The sequence below is a fragment of the Leucopleurus acutus genome (assembly GCF_964270905.1).
Source record: "Leucopleurus acutus genome assembly, chromosome: 9".
NCBI classification, from domain to species: domain Eukaryota; kingdom Metazoa; phylum Chordata; class Mammalia; order Artiodactyla; family Delphinidae; genus Leucopleurus; species Leucopleurus acutus.
Window position 1 is genome coordinate 84723066 of NC_139144.1, and position 19605 is coordinate 84742670.

General features: G+C 51.9%; 3 protein-coding genes across 3 annotated transcripts; 2 read left to right on the top strand and 1 right to left on the bottom strand.

The window, feature by feature from the left end:
• Positions 1 to 1913: 1913 nt before the first annotated feature.
• Positions 1914 to 5720, bottom strand: GCC1 (GRIP and coiled-coil domain containing 1; the record flags this gene model as incomplete). Its single annotated transcript, XM_082846145.1, has 2 exons — positions 4385 to 5720; positions 1914 to 3209 (listed from the first exon to the last, which is right to left on the bottom strand). The coding sequence occupies exons 1-2, from the start codon at positions 5414 to 5416 to the stop codon at positions 1914 to 1916; spliced, it is 2328 nt and encodes a 775-aa protein (XP_082702271.1). The 5' UTR covers positions 5417 to 5720.
• A 2926-nt stretch (positions 5721 to 8646) lies between these two features.
• On the top strand, positions 8647 to 11535 carry ARF5 (ARF GTPase 5). The gene is made up of 6 exons (XM_082846182.1): positions 8647 to 8757; positions 9279 to 9359; positions 9700 to 9809; positions 10269 to 10340; positions 10826 to 10951; positions 11054 to 11535. Exons 1-6 carry the CDS (start codon positions 8691 to 8693, stop codon positions 11138 to 11140), a joined length of 543 nt encoding a protein of 180 aa, XP_082702308.1. The 5' UTR covers positions 8647 to 8690; the 3' UTR covers positions 11141 to 11535.
• Positions 11536 to 12655: 1120 nt separating this feature from the next.
• On the top strand, positions 12656 to 18257 carry FSCN3 (fascin actin-bundling protein 3; the record flags this gene model as incomplete). Its single annotated transcript, XM_082846216.1, has 6 exons — positions 12656 to 12799; positions 13808 to 14504; positions 14838 to 14956; positions 16912 to 17071; positions 17554 to 17724; positions 18052 to 18257. 6 exons carry the CDS (start codon positions 12656 to 12658, stop codon positions 18255 to 18257), a joined length of 1497 nt encoding a protein of 498 aa, XP_082702342.1.
• Positions 18258 to 19605: the final 1348 nt, after the last annotated feature.

The following is a 19605-nucleotide window of genomic DNA, read 5'->3' on the forward strand; positions in this document are numbered from 1 at the left end:
CCAACGCAGCCAAAAATAAATTAATTTCAAAAAATAAATAAATAAAATCGAGTTTAAAGCAGTAATTATGGAAGTTTCAATCTCACCCACTAAACCCATGAGAAGGCTTTTTCCAGTGTAGTTGCCTATACACAAACACTCATACACAATTCCAGGCTAAGAAATTTGGGCTGTAATTGAGGCAGTTAAAGCATTGAGGTATTCCTCCCTAGATTCAAGCTCATGGATTAATATGATGAAATATTTCTTACATCCTTTTCATTTCCCATTTACATTCACACTCCATTTATGTCTCTCTCTATATATATATATATATGTGTGTGTGTGTGTGTGTGTGTGTGTGTGTATATATATATATATATATATATATACCATTAAGGAAGCACACAGGTCAAGTTGGTCAGGTTTAATGATTCCGTGGTTATTGTTATTATCATTTGAACACATCACTTCTGTTCCGCTAAGTCTGCTTACTGTAAACAGTCCAGGTCACCCAGCCTCCCAATCAGAACATTTAATCACAGTCTCTGCACCCCCAAACCCTCACAAAACAGACTACTATGATGAAATAACAGAAAGATACACATCAGCCCAGTCAGTGGCAAAGCACTGGTCTTTAGGATCCAAAGATCTTTACAACCAGAGAGAGCAGATGGGGGAAAGCAAAGAATAGGGAAGTGATACTGTTTGAACCCAACTTTTCTGAGCTCCTCATTTAGTAGTAACATGTGTGGGAAGACGACGCTTTCGGACTGAAACTCTATGACCTCCCTAAGTGAGCGGGCAAAGTACTCTGGTGACAGTAATGCATGAACACCCTGGCTGCAGGGACGTGGAGATTTAGCCAGAATGCTATCCACGGAGCAGCAAGTACCCCAGCCCGGCCTCAGCTGAATTCCCACCATTTTCCTGTGAGGGTCATAGCATCCTTCTGGAATCCTCTGCAGCAGATCTTCTTCCTCTTCCCTGCCCCTACAAAGGCAGAAACAGCTTGGCGGGGGGAAGGGTGTAAATCTCTGAGCTAACTCCTTATATCCAGGCAGGATCAGAGCTTCCTGATCAGACCCCTCTCTGTAGGAAGGTAGAATTTTTTTCTTAATGGAAGTTCAACATTGAGGGAAAGCTAGCAAAATCATTCACTCACAATCTCAGGCCAACCCTGGGCAGACAGGTTAAGGCAGGGACAAATGTGAGAGGCCTAGAACCCTATCCAGGCCAAAAGCAGGTCACTCAGGAAATCCCTAAGATCCAACTGGTGCTCAGGGTTCTCTCTAGGACGGTCACAAGTGGTGTGTTTTGTCCAGATTGATTAGGTCATACCTAGCCCTAAGTATTCCAAGCTTCCCAGTTCCAAGATGAACTTCCCAAGTTCACTATTCCTTGGCCGTTTGGAGTAGGGGACAATCTGTCACTATTTCAAACTTCCTGGTCCCTCTCCAGCCTGAATTTCTGTCCCCAGAGAATTGGGGCAGCAGTTGACCAGATTCAAGATTTTGATGAGATGGAGTAAATAGCTGGTCCTTGCGCATGTTTAGAAATTAACTGAACTCCCTTTGGAGTCATATGTACTCCTAGCTCTGCACTAGGAGTATGATATTAAAACCAAAAACACCTTATTTTAAAAGACTCTCACTTCCCCAACTTTTGCACCTCTGAGTCCTAACCTCTCCCCCCACTTCCCCTCACACACACCACCAGAAGATGCTGTCCCAACACTTTTAGTACCTCTAGGGCCCAAGGATAAAATGGCATTAATGGCATTTGGCAGAAAATCCCAACCCACACTGAGGATTCCTCCCATGTCAACACAGTGAAGAAATAAATGATAATGTAAGAGAAGAGGCAGGAGAAACCAGAGCCTGCCCCTTCTCACAGAAGAGGCACAGAAAATTGAGGAGTTAGTGAAAATGGCATCATCTCTTGCCAGAAGGCCACCAACTACCACCGGCTGGGAGCCGCATGATCACTTGTTTCTCCTCTGGACTGAAGTGCAAGATGGTGAGGATGGCGGTGAGCGTCTGCTGGCGGCCCACGGTGTCCGGCAAGGTCAGGAAGCGGTAGATGATGTTCTTGAGGTACTCCAGGTTGGCTCCCTCCCGACTCTGGTCCCTGATGTTCTTTGCAATGTGGCTCTGCAGGGCTCCCACCTCCTCCCGATGCCGCTCCCCCTCCTCCAGCAGCCGATCCTGCAGCTGATGCACCTCCCCCTCCAGCCTGTGCTTCTGCTTCCTCAGTGACGTGATCTCCACCTCCTTGCGGGCCAACTGCTCGGCGTAAAGGAAGAAAGTGGGCTCATTGGCCGCAGCTAGCTGCAGGGCTTGGGTCAGGCTGTCCGGAGCAGATGTGTCCGCTGGATCCCCGGGGCCCACACTGCCCACAGGGCTTCTGCGTCCCGGCAGCCCAGAGGACAAGGCCACAGAACGCAGCTGCTCCAGCTCCAGGTCCTTCTCGGCCAGCACGGCCAGGGCCCGGTCCCGCTGCTTGTGCAGCTCCTCCTCCAGTTTCAGCGTGCGGTCCCTGAAGTCCAGCTGGCTCCGCTCCAGTTCCTGCCGGTGGATGTGCTGCAGCCGGGCCAGCTCCTGCTTCCAGCCCTCAGCCTCCTGCTGGTGCTGGCAGTCGAGCTCCTCGCAGGACAGCCGCAGCGAGATGTACTTCTCCTTCAGCTCCGCCAGCTGCTCCCGGGCTTCCTCCAGCTCCTTGCCCAGGTTCCCGTCTTTGACGTTCTTGCTCTTGAGGACGACCTGGGCCCGCATCTTGTACCTCTCAAACTCCTCCTTCAGCTGTTTCAGCTCCTGCTGGTAGTAGAGTGCACTGGCCTTCTCCCCGTCGGCAGCCTCTGAGCTGGGCATTATCTCCAGGTTGCAGAGCTTCTCCACATCCAAGGTCACCTGGCTCTTCCTGGCCGCAACCTGAAGCAGCCTCTTCAGCTTCTCCATCTTGTCCTTCAGGACATTGACATCCAGACTGGACTCCTCTCCATGGCTGTCCAGAGGGGACCGGCTAGAGGCCGCTAGCGCCAGTGTCTTGTTCTCCAGGTCCAGCTGAAGAATGCGCTCCTTCAGCTTCTGGATGGCCAGCTGGTCCTTCTGCTTGGCTTTCTCATAGGTGCCCAGCAGTTCCGACACCTCAGATATTTGATTCTCCAGGGCCGCCACCCTCTGCTCTTCCAACTGCGATTGCTGTCGTAGCTGATCTTCGGCGACGGCTGTCTGGAAAACAAGGGAACAGGTGGAGATGCATCCAGAAAAGCCACAAGGCCCGATGGCAAACTTTGAGAAAGCAGAGAGGGGAGCAACAGGGTTACGGGACGGAGGTGGCCTGGCAAAAATGGGAACTGGGAATTTTTCTGTTCGTTTGGGAGCTAACCCAAGCTCCTGTAACCTGCTCCCAGACACACATTACACCAAACAACATTAAGAACCTCTGTAGATCTGCTGTTGTTCGGCTTTAGTGTTTCTGCGCTCTGTTCTCATACGCCAACCTCACATGTGAAGTGTGCTCTTAACCATATGACATTCTTTTCCACTTCCAATATTCCTGGAAGTTCAAAATTGACTTGGATCTCTCCCCACACTGAAAGGTGGCGCTGTAAAATAGCATACCTTTCCACACAAGGCAAATGTTGACTGCAAGCAATACAACAGGTTATTTCTTCTGAGAAAATTCCCTTTGCCCCCTTCGGCCACACTACCTATAGGAATACACTGTTACCTATATATAGGCATATTCCTACAAGCATACACTCCACCTTTCACTTCACAGCCGCCACTACACTGCTTCACAGAGCACAGCTGGGAAGATGCGAATGCCCAGATGCTCAGAGCTGTCTGGCTCAAACCCGGCCTACACTCAGAAACTCCACATCCTATTGGAAGCACACTCTGTGGATACTGTCAACACCACACAGAAAAGGATTTCCCAGGACTCACAAATGAAACTTTTTGAATAGCATCAAAAATCGACAGTGCAGGGTTTCCCTGGTGGCACAGTGGTTAAGAACCTGCCTGCCAATGCAGGGGACACGGGTTCGAGCCCTGGTCCGGGAAGATCCCACATGCCGCGGAGCAACTAAGCCTGTGAGCCACAACTACTGAAGCCCGCGCACCTAGAGCCCATGCTCTACAACAAGAGAAGCCACCGCAATGAGAAGCCTGCGCACCGCAACGAAGAGTAGCCCCCACTGGCCGCAACTAGAGAAAGCCCGCGCACAGCAACAAAGACCCAATGCAACCAAAAATAAAGAATAAATAAATAAATAAATAATTTAAAAATAAAATTGACAGTGCAGCCACTTAGTTCTAACTATCAAAAGAGAAAAAAAAGCCCTAATATTTCCCCATTTCAGGTTAAATGACTAATGTTTGAAGGAGATGAAGATAATTACCTTCCTCATTTCCTGCTGCAGCTGAGCCTGGAAATGGCTTTTAAGGCAGGCGGCCTCTTCCTGAAGCTCCTGCAGCCGGGGGTCAGGCCGATTCTTCTCATCTCGAAGAGCCTGCAGCTCACCTTTCAGCTCCTCTACCTCACGGGTCAGCTGCTTGGTTTGCAGTTCAAACCCTTCCATCTGACCGGCTGCATAGGCCCGCCCAGCCAGAGCTTCTCGGGTCTCTTCCAATCGAAGCTCCAAGTCCTGGCGCTGGGTCCTCTCCTCCTGCAGCAGCTTCTGGAGCTCACGCAGCATCAAGGCATGGTCACTCTGCTCTTGGGCCCGATCGTGCTGCTGCGTGATAAGTCGGGCTTTGGTTTCTGCTATCTGCTCCTGCAGCCCCTTCAATTCTCCCTCCAGCCGGCCCCTCTCCTCCTCTGCTTTTTTACTGGCATTATCTAAGTCCTGTTTCATCTTCTTTTTGTCAGCCAGGTAAGAAGCTTCCATGCGGGACTTCTCCTGGGTGACTGTAGCCAAAGAGCTGGTCAAAGTCGCCAACTGAGTCTTCAGCTGGTGCAGTCGTTTGTCCACCTCCCCACTCCCAGACGGTCCATCCCCACTACTACTGCTAACGCCGCTCTCCGATCCACTGGCCTCTTCGGACTTTAGAGGTGGTGGTCCACGGGCCAGTCTGTCATCTTCTACCCCAAACTCACCCTTGGTGCTGGTGAGACTGGCCGCAGTCTCTAAGCTGGTGGCGGTCCCAGTGCTATCCTCGCTGTGAGTGGAGCATAGGTCATCCACAGAGTCAGGAAAGGTGAGGCCTTGAGGCTGGACACCTGCAAGGCCCACATCCGCCTCGTGGGATACCGACAGCACCTTAATGCTGGCCTCCAGCGCCTCTTTCTCTTTCAGCAGACTTTTATAGGCGCGGACTACATCCTTGAGACGTGCCTGGTACTGGAGGAGCTGCTTCTTCTGGGTCTCAATGGTCTCCAGCAGGTCCTTCTTGCTTGGGCCGCCCCCGAAATTCATCCCAAACTTCTCCATGAGGGTTCAGAACGGGTTGTTCCAAGTCAGTGTTCGGACAGCCTGGGAGAGGGTCACGAAGACGCTGGCGGTGAGAGAGTTGTCCCTAAGGCCGCACACCCGCTCCTCACAGCTATTCGTGACCGGATGCAGGGCAGCGGGGCAGCCTGACAGAAGCGCCCGCCAGGTCCCAGGCAGCAGGGCAGGGGCGGGTCCTACTCTAGACGCGGAGCGACGCTGGCACGAGAGGGGCACACTGCCAGGGCTCGCCCGCACTGTCCCAAAAGCCGCTCCGCGCTCCCAGGTCGCCCGGGCCACAGCAGCACCGGCCGGCCCCCCGGCCAAAGCTTCAAGCTGAGCGTAGCCCCATTCCGACTTCCTAACTCTAGCGGTTAGACAACCGCGCTTCCGGGGCCACTGGAAGTGACGACAGCACGACGCCTCAGGCCCCGCCCCCCGTGGGCGCGAGGTGGGCGGAGCTACTTCAGTCGAAGGGTGGGAAGCCGCCTGTTGCGAGCCCCGCTGGGCCACGAGTCGGTCACTCTCCGCCAGAGCAGAGCAAGCAAAGTCGAGTACACGGAAGTAATGCTGGTTTGGTGAGGGCGCCTGATCTTGCCCTAGCGCTACGATCAGCGAGGGACGGGGGTGACGTCGCACTGTGTCCTTACCAAAGACCCAGGTGAGCGACACGACCCCACTGTTTGGGGGCTCAGTGCATTTGTGTCCCTAAAGAGCAACAATTAAGACTCCCTTTCGGACCACGAAAATGACAACCCTTTCTAGGACAGTATTTGGCACCTAGTAGGTGTACAGTATAATTATTAGCATCCTTCCTGAGTTCTGCTGAGTTCATTAAACAAATATATATAGATGACTATATATAGCCATGATGTCCATCCTAAGTGCCAACTATATTTCAGAAGCTTCACAGGAGTTTTGCTATTTCGTCTTTACAGTAATTCTGCTGAGTGGGTATTATTAGCACTATTTTACAGATAGGGAAACATGAGGCAGAGAGAAGCTAAGTAACACGCCCAAGGTCACACAGCCAGTAAGTTTAGAATCCTATCTGGATCAGTCTGAGTCTCAACATAACCAAATGCTGTGCCAGATGATCACCATGAAGAAACAAGGTCCTGCCCTCAAGGAGACCACATCTAGAGAGGAAGCAGACGTGCAAACAGCAGTATATTCAAAGTGGTACAGAAGTTAAGAGGAGGGAGGCCTGTCTAGGGGAAACAGAGAAGGCTCTCAGTGGAAATACTTTGGGATTTGAAGGATGAGTACTGATTGCCTATCTAACTAGAGATGAGGGAAACAAACATTCCAGGCAGAGGGAAAAAAATGCAAGGACTCCTGGGGCATCAGAGAGCCTGGCTCACCCTGGAAGCAATGAGAATCATTTCAAGGCACTAGCTTAGGGTATGTGAAGGAGGTGGCAACAGATGGGGCTGACACAATAGATGAGGACCCAAATTAAGGCATTTGGATTTTATCTTGGGTGATAAGACACTAAAGGATTTTCATCACAAGAGTGGCATCATCAAGTCTTGTGTGACAAGCTGAAGATACCAAGGTGCAGAAGGCCATTTTCATTCATGGGGATCAGATGGTAGTGAAATAGAGCAGTGACAACAGGGATGGAAAGAAAAAGGCTAGTTGAAAGAGCTAAAGATGACTTGGTCACCACTAGTTGTGTTATTATATTGGAACTCTTTTAAATGTGCTCTTCAACATTGTAAAAACCTTCTTAAGAATGCAAGTCTATGACTGAAGAGTAAAAAAGTCATGTATTCACTCATACCTGGTGCCCAGAGTCTGTTCTTTTTACAGACTGAGAGTCAGGATGGGGCAGACACTAGAAGTCTGTTCAGACCCAGATTCTTGGTGGCCCAGATAACATCATCTGCATCACACAAAACATTCAGATACATTATCTTATCATTTTAATCTTCACTGTAACCTCATGAGACAGGACAGATATTAGTCTCCCTTTATAGATGAGAAAATGATAGGCTGTGAATATTGTTGAAGTCAAGCCCCCACCCCCCCAAAAAAAAGGCAGAACTGAGAATTGAACTGAGGCCTGGAACAATGGCACAAAGTGGGTACTTAGTAAATATTTGTGGAAGGGAGCGAGGGAAGGAGGGAGGGAGGAAGGAACTTTCTCTGATTCCCAGCTCACTTCACCATGTCCAGTCCATAAGCAACTGATCCTAGAAGCCCACTGCAAATCCAGAATAGGCAAAACGCCTGCCCTTGCTCCACTGAGCAACCAATTAGTCCATTCAACCCAGCCAGCATTTGTTAAGCATATATTAGGTGCCTGGCATTGACCCAGTCTCTGCCATAGAAGAAATTTAAATTAATTCCTATCTTGCTATTTCGCCTCAGATGCTAAGATGAGTGCGGAAATAACTTATGAAGCTCTTTGGCAAGAGCCTCACAAAATCCTAGATAGCTGTGCACTGAAAATCCAGGTTCCCAGGTCTGTGGCAGAGTGAGGAGGGAACTTTAGAAAGGCTGCCCTCTTCGACTGAAAGGCATTGTTTCCAGGGCCATAAAGGGGAAGGCAGAGTTCTCCGGTATACAGGAGTAGGGCCTACGACCCCGCCGCCAGAACTGGGGATCTTCCACTGTTTCTGCTGATTGGGGATCTGTGAAGGTGGCGTTTGAAGGAACCATGAAGTGCATCTTCTTCCACCTCTGGCGTACTCCTCTCGAGATTCTATGGTCACTGAACCACCTGCTACGTTCAGAGTCCCTCGCTGGGAGCTGGGAGGACAAAAGGGAGGATTAAGACACTTGCACAGAACTTCCGCTCTCCCGGGGAGGAGGCTGGAGGTCACTAAGAGCTAAACCGGAGCCCAGAGTGCGTTGGACGCAACAAACCAAGGCCCAGAGACCGGCCACTGAAGATGGGGGTGGAGGGCCGTTATGGAGCGTTGTAGGCTTTCCTCGGCCCTGCCCGGGCTGCCGGTTCAGCGCCATACACCTGACAGGCGCGCTAGGAACTGGGGGAGACCCAGGCCCTTTCCATCTTTAAAGCTGGCGCGGGACCGGGGGAGGATGCGGAGGCTCGCTCAACTTCGGTGTCTTCCGGAGCCACGGTCTGGAGGCGGGGCGGGGGCGGGGCCAGGGCGGGGGACGGCCCGAGGTGACGTAGGGCCGGCCGGGACGCGCGGAGGCCGCGGAGGCGCCTCCTCCTTCTGCTGCTGCTGGGCCCCATCCCCCAGCGGCCGGTTCCAGCCCGCACCCCGCGTCCGTGCCCGCGCCCCCTCCCCCGGGCCCCGCCATGGGCCTCACCGTGTCCGCGCTCTTTTCGCGGATCTTTGGGAAGAAGCAGATGCGGATCCTCATGGGTGAGGCAGATCAAGCGCGCGGCCCGGACTGGAGCACCAGCCCCCGCGCAGCCTTCTCGCCCCTGCGTCCCTCCAGCCCAGCTCACCCCGGTCTCTGACCCCGAGTCACCCACCTCGTAACCCCCCGGGGCCGCTACTCTCGGGTGGGTCGTGGTCTGCAGCACTGTCCCCGGGGCCTGAGACCGAGAGCTGCGGGCCTGGGTGGGGTGAAGCTCCCTTCCCAGCCCGGCTCGTAAGAAGGGAGGATTCCGCCCTTGGAGACGACTTTTAAAAGGAGCGCGGCCTTTCTTTTGCGCCTCTTTCCCCTCAATCCTCTGCCGCCCCTCCCCCGCTTTGGGGGCAGGAGTTGGCGCTCCCCACCCTACTGCACTCAAGGCCCCGAAGGTAGATAACAGCGCGCACCTGGAGGCGCTCGGGCTCTCCGCCCCCGTCACCATCGGCTGTCCTGGCCTCTCCCCTTTTCTGGGCTCTAGGGGGCTCCCTCGCTCCCATCTCCAGCCCTGTGCCCCTCTCCGTTGCAGTTGGCTTGGATGCAGCTGGCAAGACCACAATCCTGTACAAACTGAAGTTGGGGGAGATTGTCACCACCATCCCCACCATAGGTGAGTCCGGAGGCGAGACCGGGAGGAGCGGGAGCGCGGCGGCGGCCCTTCTGAGGATCTGCTCTGCATTCTGCCCCAGGCCCTTATTTCTGTGCAGGGAGCTGACCCTGACATCAGATACTGCTACCTGAGAAGTGGGTCAGGGTATCTTTACGTGCAAGATGAGGCGGGATGGATGTGACCTAGCCCGGCCCCATCTGTGGGCTAGCTGGTCCTCTGGGGTTCTTTTCCCCTGGGCCTTCGTTGCCTTCTAGTTTTATATCCCTGCTGAATCCACTTAGTTTTAGTGAGTTCCTTCCTTTCAGGATTTTTTCCTCATATTTTTACCAATTATCTGCAGGCTTCAACGTGGAAACAGTGGAATACAAGAACATCTGTTTCACAGTGTGGGACGTGGGAGGCCAGGACAAGATTCGGCCTCTGTGGCGGCACTACTTCCAGAACACTCAGGTTGGGGCTCCCCAACCCCAGGGGAAGAGGGTTAAGGTTAGAAAGACTGAGATGTTGGCCCAGGCCAGGAAAAAACCCTTACCTCCTTCTACCCTCATTTGTAGGCTAGCCTCTCCTCATCCTTCAGAACTGGCCTCAGACTTCTGAGACTTAGCCACCGTAAGCGTCTCCTGAGAAGCAGAATTCTGAATCTACACTGCCTGATTTAGCTCTCATCACATGTCTTTCCCTGTTCCCTTGCACATCTTTTAGCTAGACTGCTTGCCTGAGGGCAGAGGCTGTATCCTTTGCTGGGTGTCTCCAGTTTGTGCGAGAACATCTGCAAAGCCGTAGTGGAAGTTTACTAGATGAGAAGGGTTTAGACACAATTAGACGTGGGCAGAAGAGAGAAAGAGCCAGACTAGGGTGTATGTGTCCCAGGCTCGAGTGATTGCTCCTCCTTTCTTCCTTCCCACCCAGGGCCTCATCTTCGTGGTGGACAGTAATGACCGAGAGCGGGTCCAGGAATCTGCTGATGAACTCCAGAAGATGGTGAGCACCCAGAGCCCTGGGACAGAGAGATCCTCTGTGCTGGTGTGAGAGTCAGGAAACGCCTCAGAGGCCTTGAATGTGTGATTCTCTTTGTGGACACAGTCACAAGAAGTAGCTCACCCTGTTTTGAATTGGGGTCAGGTAAAAAGTATAGGACTTACTTTTTCCTTGCATTCTCTCCTATCTTCACAACTGACTCTGAGAAGTTGGTGGGGAGGGGGGAAGTTCTACGTGGTGGAGAGAAACATCATCTTACGTTCTTATTTTTCCATTTGGAAATTTTGTCATTTTGACTAGGGCAAGGAGTCAAATTAGAAGAAGACCCTTTCTGGACTTCAGGCCAAAATGGCCTCAAGCTAGTTTATAACTCTGTCTTGGGTTCAGCAGTAGATGACACAATATTCTGTTCTTCTCACAAATATGCTAGAATGGAAAAAGGGGGGCTCCCGTACACAGCTGGATTCCACCCCCTTTGCCTCTCCCAGCTGCAGGAGGATGAGCTGCGGGATGCGGTGCTGCTGGTGTTTGCCAACAAGCAGGACATGCCCAACGCCATGCCCGTGAGCGAGCTGACCGACAAGCTGGGGCTACAGCACTTGCGGAGCCGCACGGTGAGGGCCTGCCTCTCCCAAAGGGGCCCCAGGCCAGGCAGGAAATAAAGGCATCTCCTTTTCTTCCCTGCTACTGACCTCTTTCTTTCCTTCTCCCCACAGTGGTACGTCCAGGCCACCTGTGCCACCCAAGGCACGGGTTTGTATGATGGGCTGGACTGGCTGTCCCATGAGCTGTCGAAGCGCTAACCAACCAGGGGCCGGCCCCTGCTGCCCAGAAGCTCCCGCGTGCATCCCGGGATGACCAGACTCCTGGACTCCTCAGGCAGTGCCCTTCCCCCCATCTCCTCCTCCCCCGCAGACAGCGGCCTCTGCTCCTGCCTGCATGTTGTCTCTGTTTTTGGAGCCTGGGGCCCCGCTCTCTGGGCACGGAGGGCTCCGCTCTCCTGCCTTCTGGGACCTGTGGAAAGGGGCTTCTGGGGCCAGGGCCCCTTCTGCCAGAGGAGGAGCAGGGATCTGGGTTTACTTCTGTTTCTTCCGTTTCGGGTGTACCCTTGGGGCCAGGTGGGGAGGGAAGGTGAGGGCTCCGGGTGGTGCTATGATGTGGCACTGGATATTGAGTAATAAATTTGCTGTGGTTTGTACATGGTGTTGTCTGTAGCCTAGAGGTCGGGGGCTGGGTTATTGGCTGCAAAGAGACAATATGGGGGAGGCTCAAAGCAGCTAAGGCTGCAGGGCCTGCCCCGTCCCCTCAGCACACACACACACATCGCTGCCCTCATCTAGCTCAGCTTCTCCTCCTTTACTCTTGAGATTGGAAGTATTTAGGGGCTCCAATGGAGGAAATCTTCCTTCCCCAATTCCAAGGGACCTTTGCTGCTGTAACAGGCTCTACCTTCATGGGTCTATAAACCACCTAACGCCCATTTCCCATCCATCTCCCAGCTACTTAGAGAAGTAGGCAGTGGGTCCTGGAGGCTATTGGACAACAGAGACTCTTTGGTGTGGGAAGGACTGATATCCTTAGGGGCAGCCCTTGCTGGTTGCCCAGCAGCAGGGCAACTGGGGACTGAAGAGGGTGCTCTGTGGTCCCCCCACCAAGGCCAGTCTCCTTACCCTGCTCCTGAGCCAGCCCTTCCTGATTAGCATGAGTAATCTGATCCTTGCTGGTTATCTAGGGTTTCCTCACACTCCCTGAAAAGTACCTTCTGAGATGTTCTGGCTTCATCCTCCCAAGGGCCATAGAAGTTAATAGATTTTTCTTAGGTATCTTGAACTCTAAAAACACTTGAGCCCCAAGGGAGCCAGGCAGAACCCACTTCCTAGGGAGGAAAGAGGTTGATTTCTATCCTATGATTAAAATGAGGAACACAAATGAAGAAAGGGAGGGACTTGCCTGAAGTCACAGGTGGTGGTTGGCACAGGCTGAAGTTCTGATTCCCAGTCAATTACCTCGATGCCTGGAGTGATGTGGGGAGGCTAGTGCCAGTGGCCCTGGACCCACTTCCTCTGGGCTGTGGGTTGATGTTGCTGAGCCAGTGCCCTTTCTCCTCTATGGTGGGATAAGAGGCAACCCTCACAGTCACAATGCTCCCGGGTCACAGAGGTGCTGGGCCCCAGGCCAGCCTCTGCCTAGGAAGTTCCGCCTGGGAACATCTTCCGGTAGGCACTAAGGGCCTGATTCGGAGCCCTATGGCCTGTAGAACCTCACCACTGGCGGGGAAGGCTGGGCCAGACTGAGTCATCACCTGTGGTGCCGGCCCCATGGATGAAGTGGAGTGGATGCCAAGACAACCCAAGGCCAAGGACCTAAGGGTTGGGCTCATCAGCTGGGCGGGATCCTACCTCACTTTTGAGACATATAAGAATACTGTCACTGCTACTGCAAAGGGTTTGGGCCGGAGACAGGTAACAAAGCAAACCTGCACTGGAACCATTTTTCCCAAGCCGTGTGTGTGTGTGTGTGTGTGTGTGTGTGTGTGTGTGTGTGTGTGTGTGTGTGTTGCCATTGTCAGGGCAAGCCAGGCTTTTCCTCACAGGTCTCCATTGCTCCGTCTCCCCCTCTCTAACCCTATGCTAGCAGGTGAAGCCTCAGCCCTGGCTTTGCTACCTTGTCTTGCTCTGGCTGCCCCCTCCCCTCTATCCCAGCACAGTGGGTATGTTATCACAGAAAGGAGAGGTGGAGAGGCCAGGCTGGAAGGCAGAATTGTGGGCGTCCGGGAAGTTGGACCAGCGGGGTTACTGCAAAGTCTATGTTCCGGTTGTAGTTTGAGACTGGGGTACTCTAGAAGCCCTCAGAGATTTGGTCTTCATTTTAGAGAGTGATGAAGGCGCCTCTCGGGATGGTGCTATAGAGCAAGGCAGTGGCAAGTTCCTCTCGCTTATAACAAGGTTGATCACAGCTGAAACAGACAATTCCATCTCAACTGTCTGTGCTCCCATCCCCGTCCCCAGAGCCCGGGCCTGCCTGTAAGGGGTCTTTCTTTTCTCCTGCCATGGTGGAGAGGTGGTTTTGGGGGGCGGACGTGTTGTCTGAGTGTGCTGTCCAGGGGCGACAGTGAGAAAGAGAGAAGTAAGACTTAAACAAAAGCATTTATTGGAAAGTTAGGTATTTAAGGAAGCAACCAAGGAGGAGAGAGGGAGTGTTACCCTCCATTATCTGGAGGAGTGGGCATCTAGAATGTCTCTTGGGATCTTGAGAAGCCCTGTGGCCCCAGTGGTGGAGGAGCCCTGAGATCCTTAGATTCCCACTGGATGAGAGGGTAGAAGAGTGGGCGGCGAGGAGGCCAATGTGGAGGGAAGGTGGTTGCCCTCAGCGAAGGCGCTGGAGTAATGCCAGGGGTGATGGTCGAAGGGCTCCTCGGCCTGGTCTCTCGGCAGTACTGATTTCCTTCTTCTCCCTCCCAATGCCTCCAGACCTGGGATATCCTGGTGAGCAGTAAGCATGACACACAGGCCGTGGTACGACTAAGAAGCTTGCAGGGCTTCTACCTTCTGTGCGAGGCGGATGGTTCTCTGTGCTACGGCCGGCCGAGGACGAGCCATCATGGATGCTTCCTAATCCACTTCCACCGCAGTGGCAAATGGACCCTCCAGTGCCTCATCAGTGGTCGTTATCTGGAATCCGATGGCGAGGATGTTTTCTGCACCTCCCGGACCCTCTCAGCTTACCACATGTGGACCCCCCGGCCAGCCCTGCATGTCCACGTGATCCTCTACAGCCCCCTCAACCACTGCTATGCCCGGGCTGACCCCACCATGGGCCGAGTCTGGATGGACGCACCAGTTCCCTGCCTGAAGGAATGTGGCTTCCTGTTGCATTTCCAAGATGGATGCTACCACCTGGAGACCTCTGCACACACCTTCTTGTCCCACTTAGACGGTCTGGTCTCCCAACCCTCAACACAGACAGCTTTCCACATGCAAGTGCGGCCTGGAGGGTTTGTGGCGCTGAGTGATGGAGAAGGAGGCATGTTGTATCCACAGGGCACACGCCTGCTCCTGAGCCTGGGCTCTGATCCCCATGGGGGCGAGGAGTGGCTCATCCTACAGCACTGCCCTACCTGGGTCAGCCTCAGGTCCACGACTCAGAAGTTTCTCACCGTTGTCTATGGCAAGTGCTGGGTCCAACACGGCCATAGAGGGAGGGAGGGCTGGCTGCTGAAAAGAGGAAAGTATGTTTGGGATCAGTGAGGATTTTTGAAACTAATGCTAAGGAAGATCCCAAGGTCCCAAGACGATCTCTGCTGCCATGGAGAAGGGCTTTAAACCAGGGGCATGGGCTTGGAGAGAAAGCGGCCTGGGTCTTCTCCAGGCCATTATGGTGCAACCGAAGGTGATGAAGCCTGAGGAGGGAAAGCAGAAGGAATACCAGCCATGAAGTGTGGAGGAGGGGCTGAGGCTGAGGCCAGACTCAGGCTTCTTCTGATGTGTTCTTCCCCTGCAGACGTGGATGTGTGTGCCGCCTCTGAGCAGGTAACCCCAATGTCCTTGTTCCAGTTTGAATGTGACAACAAGAGCCCTACCTTGCAGCTTCGTTCAGCCAATGGCTGCTACCTAGCCCAGGTGAGACCTTGACTTTCTGAGTAAGAGAACCCTTAAGCCCTGAGCTCTCCCTCTCCAGACACACTTTTTCCTTCTTCAAGGCAGATGATCAGATGGTGAGGTAAAGTGTGGAGGTCCTTGTCAATAAACATTCATTTTCATCCAATGGGCCCACTTTCATTCAATGGGGCCTCTTTAAAAAAAAAAAACGTAAACTTTATTGAGGCATTATTTACATACAATAAAATGCACCCATTTTAAGTGTACAATTCAATAAGTTTTGACAAATGTATGCAACCATGCTACAATCATATCACAAGTTAGAGACTATTTCTATCACCACAGAAATTCCCTCTTGCCCCTTTTCAGTCAGATCCCCTCCCCTCTTGCCCTCCCCACTACCACTGGTATATAGTCTATCACTATAGATTAGGTTTGCTTACTCTGGAATTTCATATAAATGGAATCATACAGTAATTACAGTATATATACTTCTTTCACTCAGCATGATGTTTTTGAAATTTGTCCGTGATGTCATATGTATCAGTAGTTCGTTCCTTTTTATGGCTGGGTAGTATTCCATAACTCTACACATAAACACAAACATAATTTGCTTATCCTTTCACTTGTTGATGAACACTTGAGTTGTTTCCAGTTTGGGCCATTATGAACAAAGTTGCTATGAACATTCGTGTACAAGCCTTTCTGTGGGCCTATGCTTTCAGTTATCTTGGGCAAATACGTAAGAGTGGAATTATTGGGTCATACGATAAATGTGTGTTTAACTTCTTAAGAAAATGTCAAGCAGTTTTCTAAAGTGATTGTACTATTTTACATTCTCACCAGTAATGTATGAGAGTTCTAATTGCTCCACATCCTTTCCAATACTAGGTATTGTCTGTGTTTTTAATTTTAGCCACTCTAAAATTAAATGTGTAATGCCATCTTATTGTGGCTTTGCTTTGCATTTCCCTTATAATTAATAATGTTGAGCATCTTTTCTTTTTTTTTCCAGTGTTTTTGGTGGCTGCCCTTTATTTATTTAAATTTATTCTATTTTATTATTTTTTTTAAATTTTGGCTGCATTGGGTCTTCGTTGCTGCGTACAGGCTTTTTCTAGTTGCAGTGAGCGGGGGCTACTCTTTGTTGCGGTGTGCGGGCTCAGTAGTTGCGGCTTGTGGCTCCAGAGCACGGGCTCAGTAGTTGTGGCACATGGACTTAGTTGCTCTGCAGCATGTGGGATCTTCCTGGAGCAGGGCTCGAACCCACGTCCCCTGCATTGCAGGCAGATTCTTAACCACTGCGCCACGAGGGAAGTCCCCAAGCATCTTTTCATCTGCTTATTGGCCGCTTGTATATCTTCTTTGTGAGGTGTCTACTCAGATCTTTTGTTTCTTTGTTATTGGGTTGTCTTGTTATTGAGTTGTAAGGGTTTTTGTGTGTTCTAACATCAGTCCTCTGCCAGATTTATGTATTGTAAACGTTTTCTCCCAATCTGTGGCTTGCCTTTTCATTTGCTTAATAGTGTCTTTTGAGCAGCAAGTTTTTCATTTTGATGAAGTCCAATTTCTCCATTTTATAAATGGTTAGTGCTTTTTTCTTGCCCCAGGAAATCCTTGCCTACCCCAAAGTTGCAAAGAATTTCTCCTACGTTTTCTTCTAGATGTTTATAGTTAAACTGTGGTTATAGTTTAGCTTTCACGTTTATGACTATGATCCACTTCGAAATGATTTTGGAGTCTGGGCCAAGGTTCGTTTCTGTCCATATGGGATACAGCACAGACTGGAGAAGTGGGAGAGCTGAGGTCACAACATGTTTTCCAAAAAGCATCTGAAGGCATAAGCGTACCCTGGGAGAATAAAAAAAAAGCTAGAGGGTGGGATGTGGAAAAGAGGGTCTAAAATAAAAATACTGAGAAGAAAGCTGAGATTTGGGGTCCTTGCTTCCCTTCTCTGTTCCCGATCTTCTCTCCAGAGGCGCCATAGGACAGTGATGGCTGATGGGCACCAGCTGGAGGCTGAAACCTTCTTTCGTATGTACTGGCACCGTGGCAGGATCATCCTGCAGTCTCCCAGTGGATGCTTCTTGGGCATCGCAGCCAATGGCCTGCTGGTGGCCAGTGCCACCATTCCAGGTGAGCGAAGCAGCACTTGCCAGGTTATTCCAAGTCAGAGACGCTTTCAGAGGGAGCAGGGGTTATGATAGAAAGACCACTGGAGTTGGGGTCAGAAGATCTGGGTCTGTATATCTGCTGAATCACTGACTTTTCATCCTCACTTGGGCAAACCACTTCTCTGAGGGTCAGGTTCATTGTCTCCATCATCAGTGGAGGTGACAGCCAACCTGCCTGCCTCACATGATTATCTTGAGGATCAAATAGATTCACACATCTCAAAGGAAGGAAGAATATTAAAATTTCTTGGCCTCCACGCTGTACTAAGTGCTTTCACAAACATTTCATAAGCACCTAGCGTGAGACGTGGCACATAGTAAGTGTTCACTAAATATTAAGATAATTGACGACACCCTTCTGCCATTAGTGCCCGTCTTCCTGCTTCCATGTGGGAAAGCACCTGGAGGCGGCCCATCCAGATAACTTCTTCCTGTTTCTTCCAGGCCCAAATGAGGAATTTGGGATTCAATTAGCCAACCGCCCCTTCCTCGCCTTGAGGGGACGGTATGGGTATGTGGGTACCTCGTCACGACACGACCTCCTGCAGTGCAATATGGATCAGCCCGACTGCATTTACCTGCTGCCCTGCCGCCAGGGCATCTACCACTTCCAGGGTGAGTAGCTCTTCTTCTTCACCCCTGGGTTCATGGTCTAACCCAGCCTTAGCCCCAGCTCAGACTTCAGGGCCTGCCACTCAGGGCCTACGTATATAAAAGGAAAAGCAGAGTTTCTGTTTGCATTTACACTTCAAGGCCCCCAGAGTGGGTGGGGGGTGCAGAACAGAAGCCAGCCCTCCTGTGTTTCTAGAGAGGGACCTGCCAACACAGGCAGCGTAGGGTGGTCCAGGAGGGGTGGCGTGCCTCCTGGGAGCCTCTCAGAGGCTGTACTGAGGGAGGCTTTCCTCCAGAATGGCCCACCAACCTGATCTCTTCCCTCCGCAGCACAGGGTGGGTCCTTCTGGTCAATAACACCCTTTGGCACTTTTCGCCCTTGGGGAAAGTTTGCCTTCAACTTCGGTATAGAGCTTCAGGGCAGCAACTTGCTCACAGTGCTTGCACCCAATGGCTTCTACATGCGATCTGACCGAAGTGGCACCCTGTTGGCAGACAGCACAGACATTACCAAAGAGTGTGTTTGGGAGTTCTAGGTAAGGTAAAGCGTGTAAGGACCGGGGGGTCTGGGACCAGGAGCTGAGGAACAAGAGAAGAAGAGAGGAGGGTGGGGAGGCAGGAGGCAGTTAGACCAAAAGGCAGCCCAGGCTGACTTCTGTCTGACAGCTCCATCAACTCCACACATTTATTGCGAATCTGTGCCTTTTCTTTCAGGGCTTCTAGACCGAGACTTGCTGGAGAGAGGAGTCAGATCTAGGTTTCTCACTATTACGTCACGCTGACACTTGTGCTTGCCAGCCAGGCTGCAGGGCATAGGATGAGGTGTACCTGTGTAGCTCTCTTCATTAAGATGTGGAGTTTTGCCCCCTTTGTAGGGAAGGCGGGTAACTTTGGCGGGTATTCTTTCCACCCTAGGCGCTTTCTACCCCTATGCCCCTGGATCCTTGGGGTGCTGATGGCACCCAGATATCTATCTGCAGCCCTGACCGTTCTCCTGAAGTCTAACCTTATCTCTTTCCAACTTACTGATGTTTTTGTGTGTGTGTGGTATACGGGCCTCTCACTGTTGTGGCCTCTCCCGTCGCGGAGCACAGGCTCCGGACGCGCAGGCTCAGCGGCCATGGCTCACGGGCCCGGCCGCCCCGCGGCATGTGGGATCTTCCCGGAGCGGGGCACGAACCCGTGTCCCCTGCATCGGCAAGCAGACTCTCAACCACTGTGCCACCAGGGAAGCCCCCAACTTCCTGATTGACAGTTGGCTTGACTTCATCCTGCCATCCCCTCCAAATCAGCCTCCTCACCCTCCCCTTCAAAGGTGATTCTTCCTGCCCTCCCCACGGCCATCTAGGGCACTGCCATCCTCGCAAACTCTCAGACTCAAGACGCCAGCACCATCTCTCCTTCCTCCCTTACATTCCCTTCACCAAACCCTGAAAACCCAGGTACCTCCTTGACAGTGCCTCTTGAGTGCTTGCCCCTTCTGCATTGCCATCGCCACGGCGGGGTTCCAGGTTTTCCACCAAGAGCCTACACTGCAACAAGGGCTCCCCAGCAGGACTCCCTGCCACCAGTCCCATTCCCACCCGATATCTTCTCACCCCAAGTTCACTTTCCTAAGATGCTGCCTCCATTCCGTCATTCCCTGTTCACAGCTCTTCAGGGCACCTCAGTGCTCTTAGCCTTGTCCCTTCACAATCGACCCCGCTTTTGATATTGTATTAGACCTGGAACCAAAACTAACGAGGTGTGGTCCTTACTAGCTCTGTAACCCCAGGGAAATTGCTCTAACATGTCTAGGCCTTGGTTTCCTTATCTGTAAAATGGGAATAATATCTACTTCATAGAGTGGTGTGAAGGTTCAATGACCATATGCCTCTAGATAGA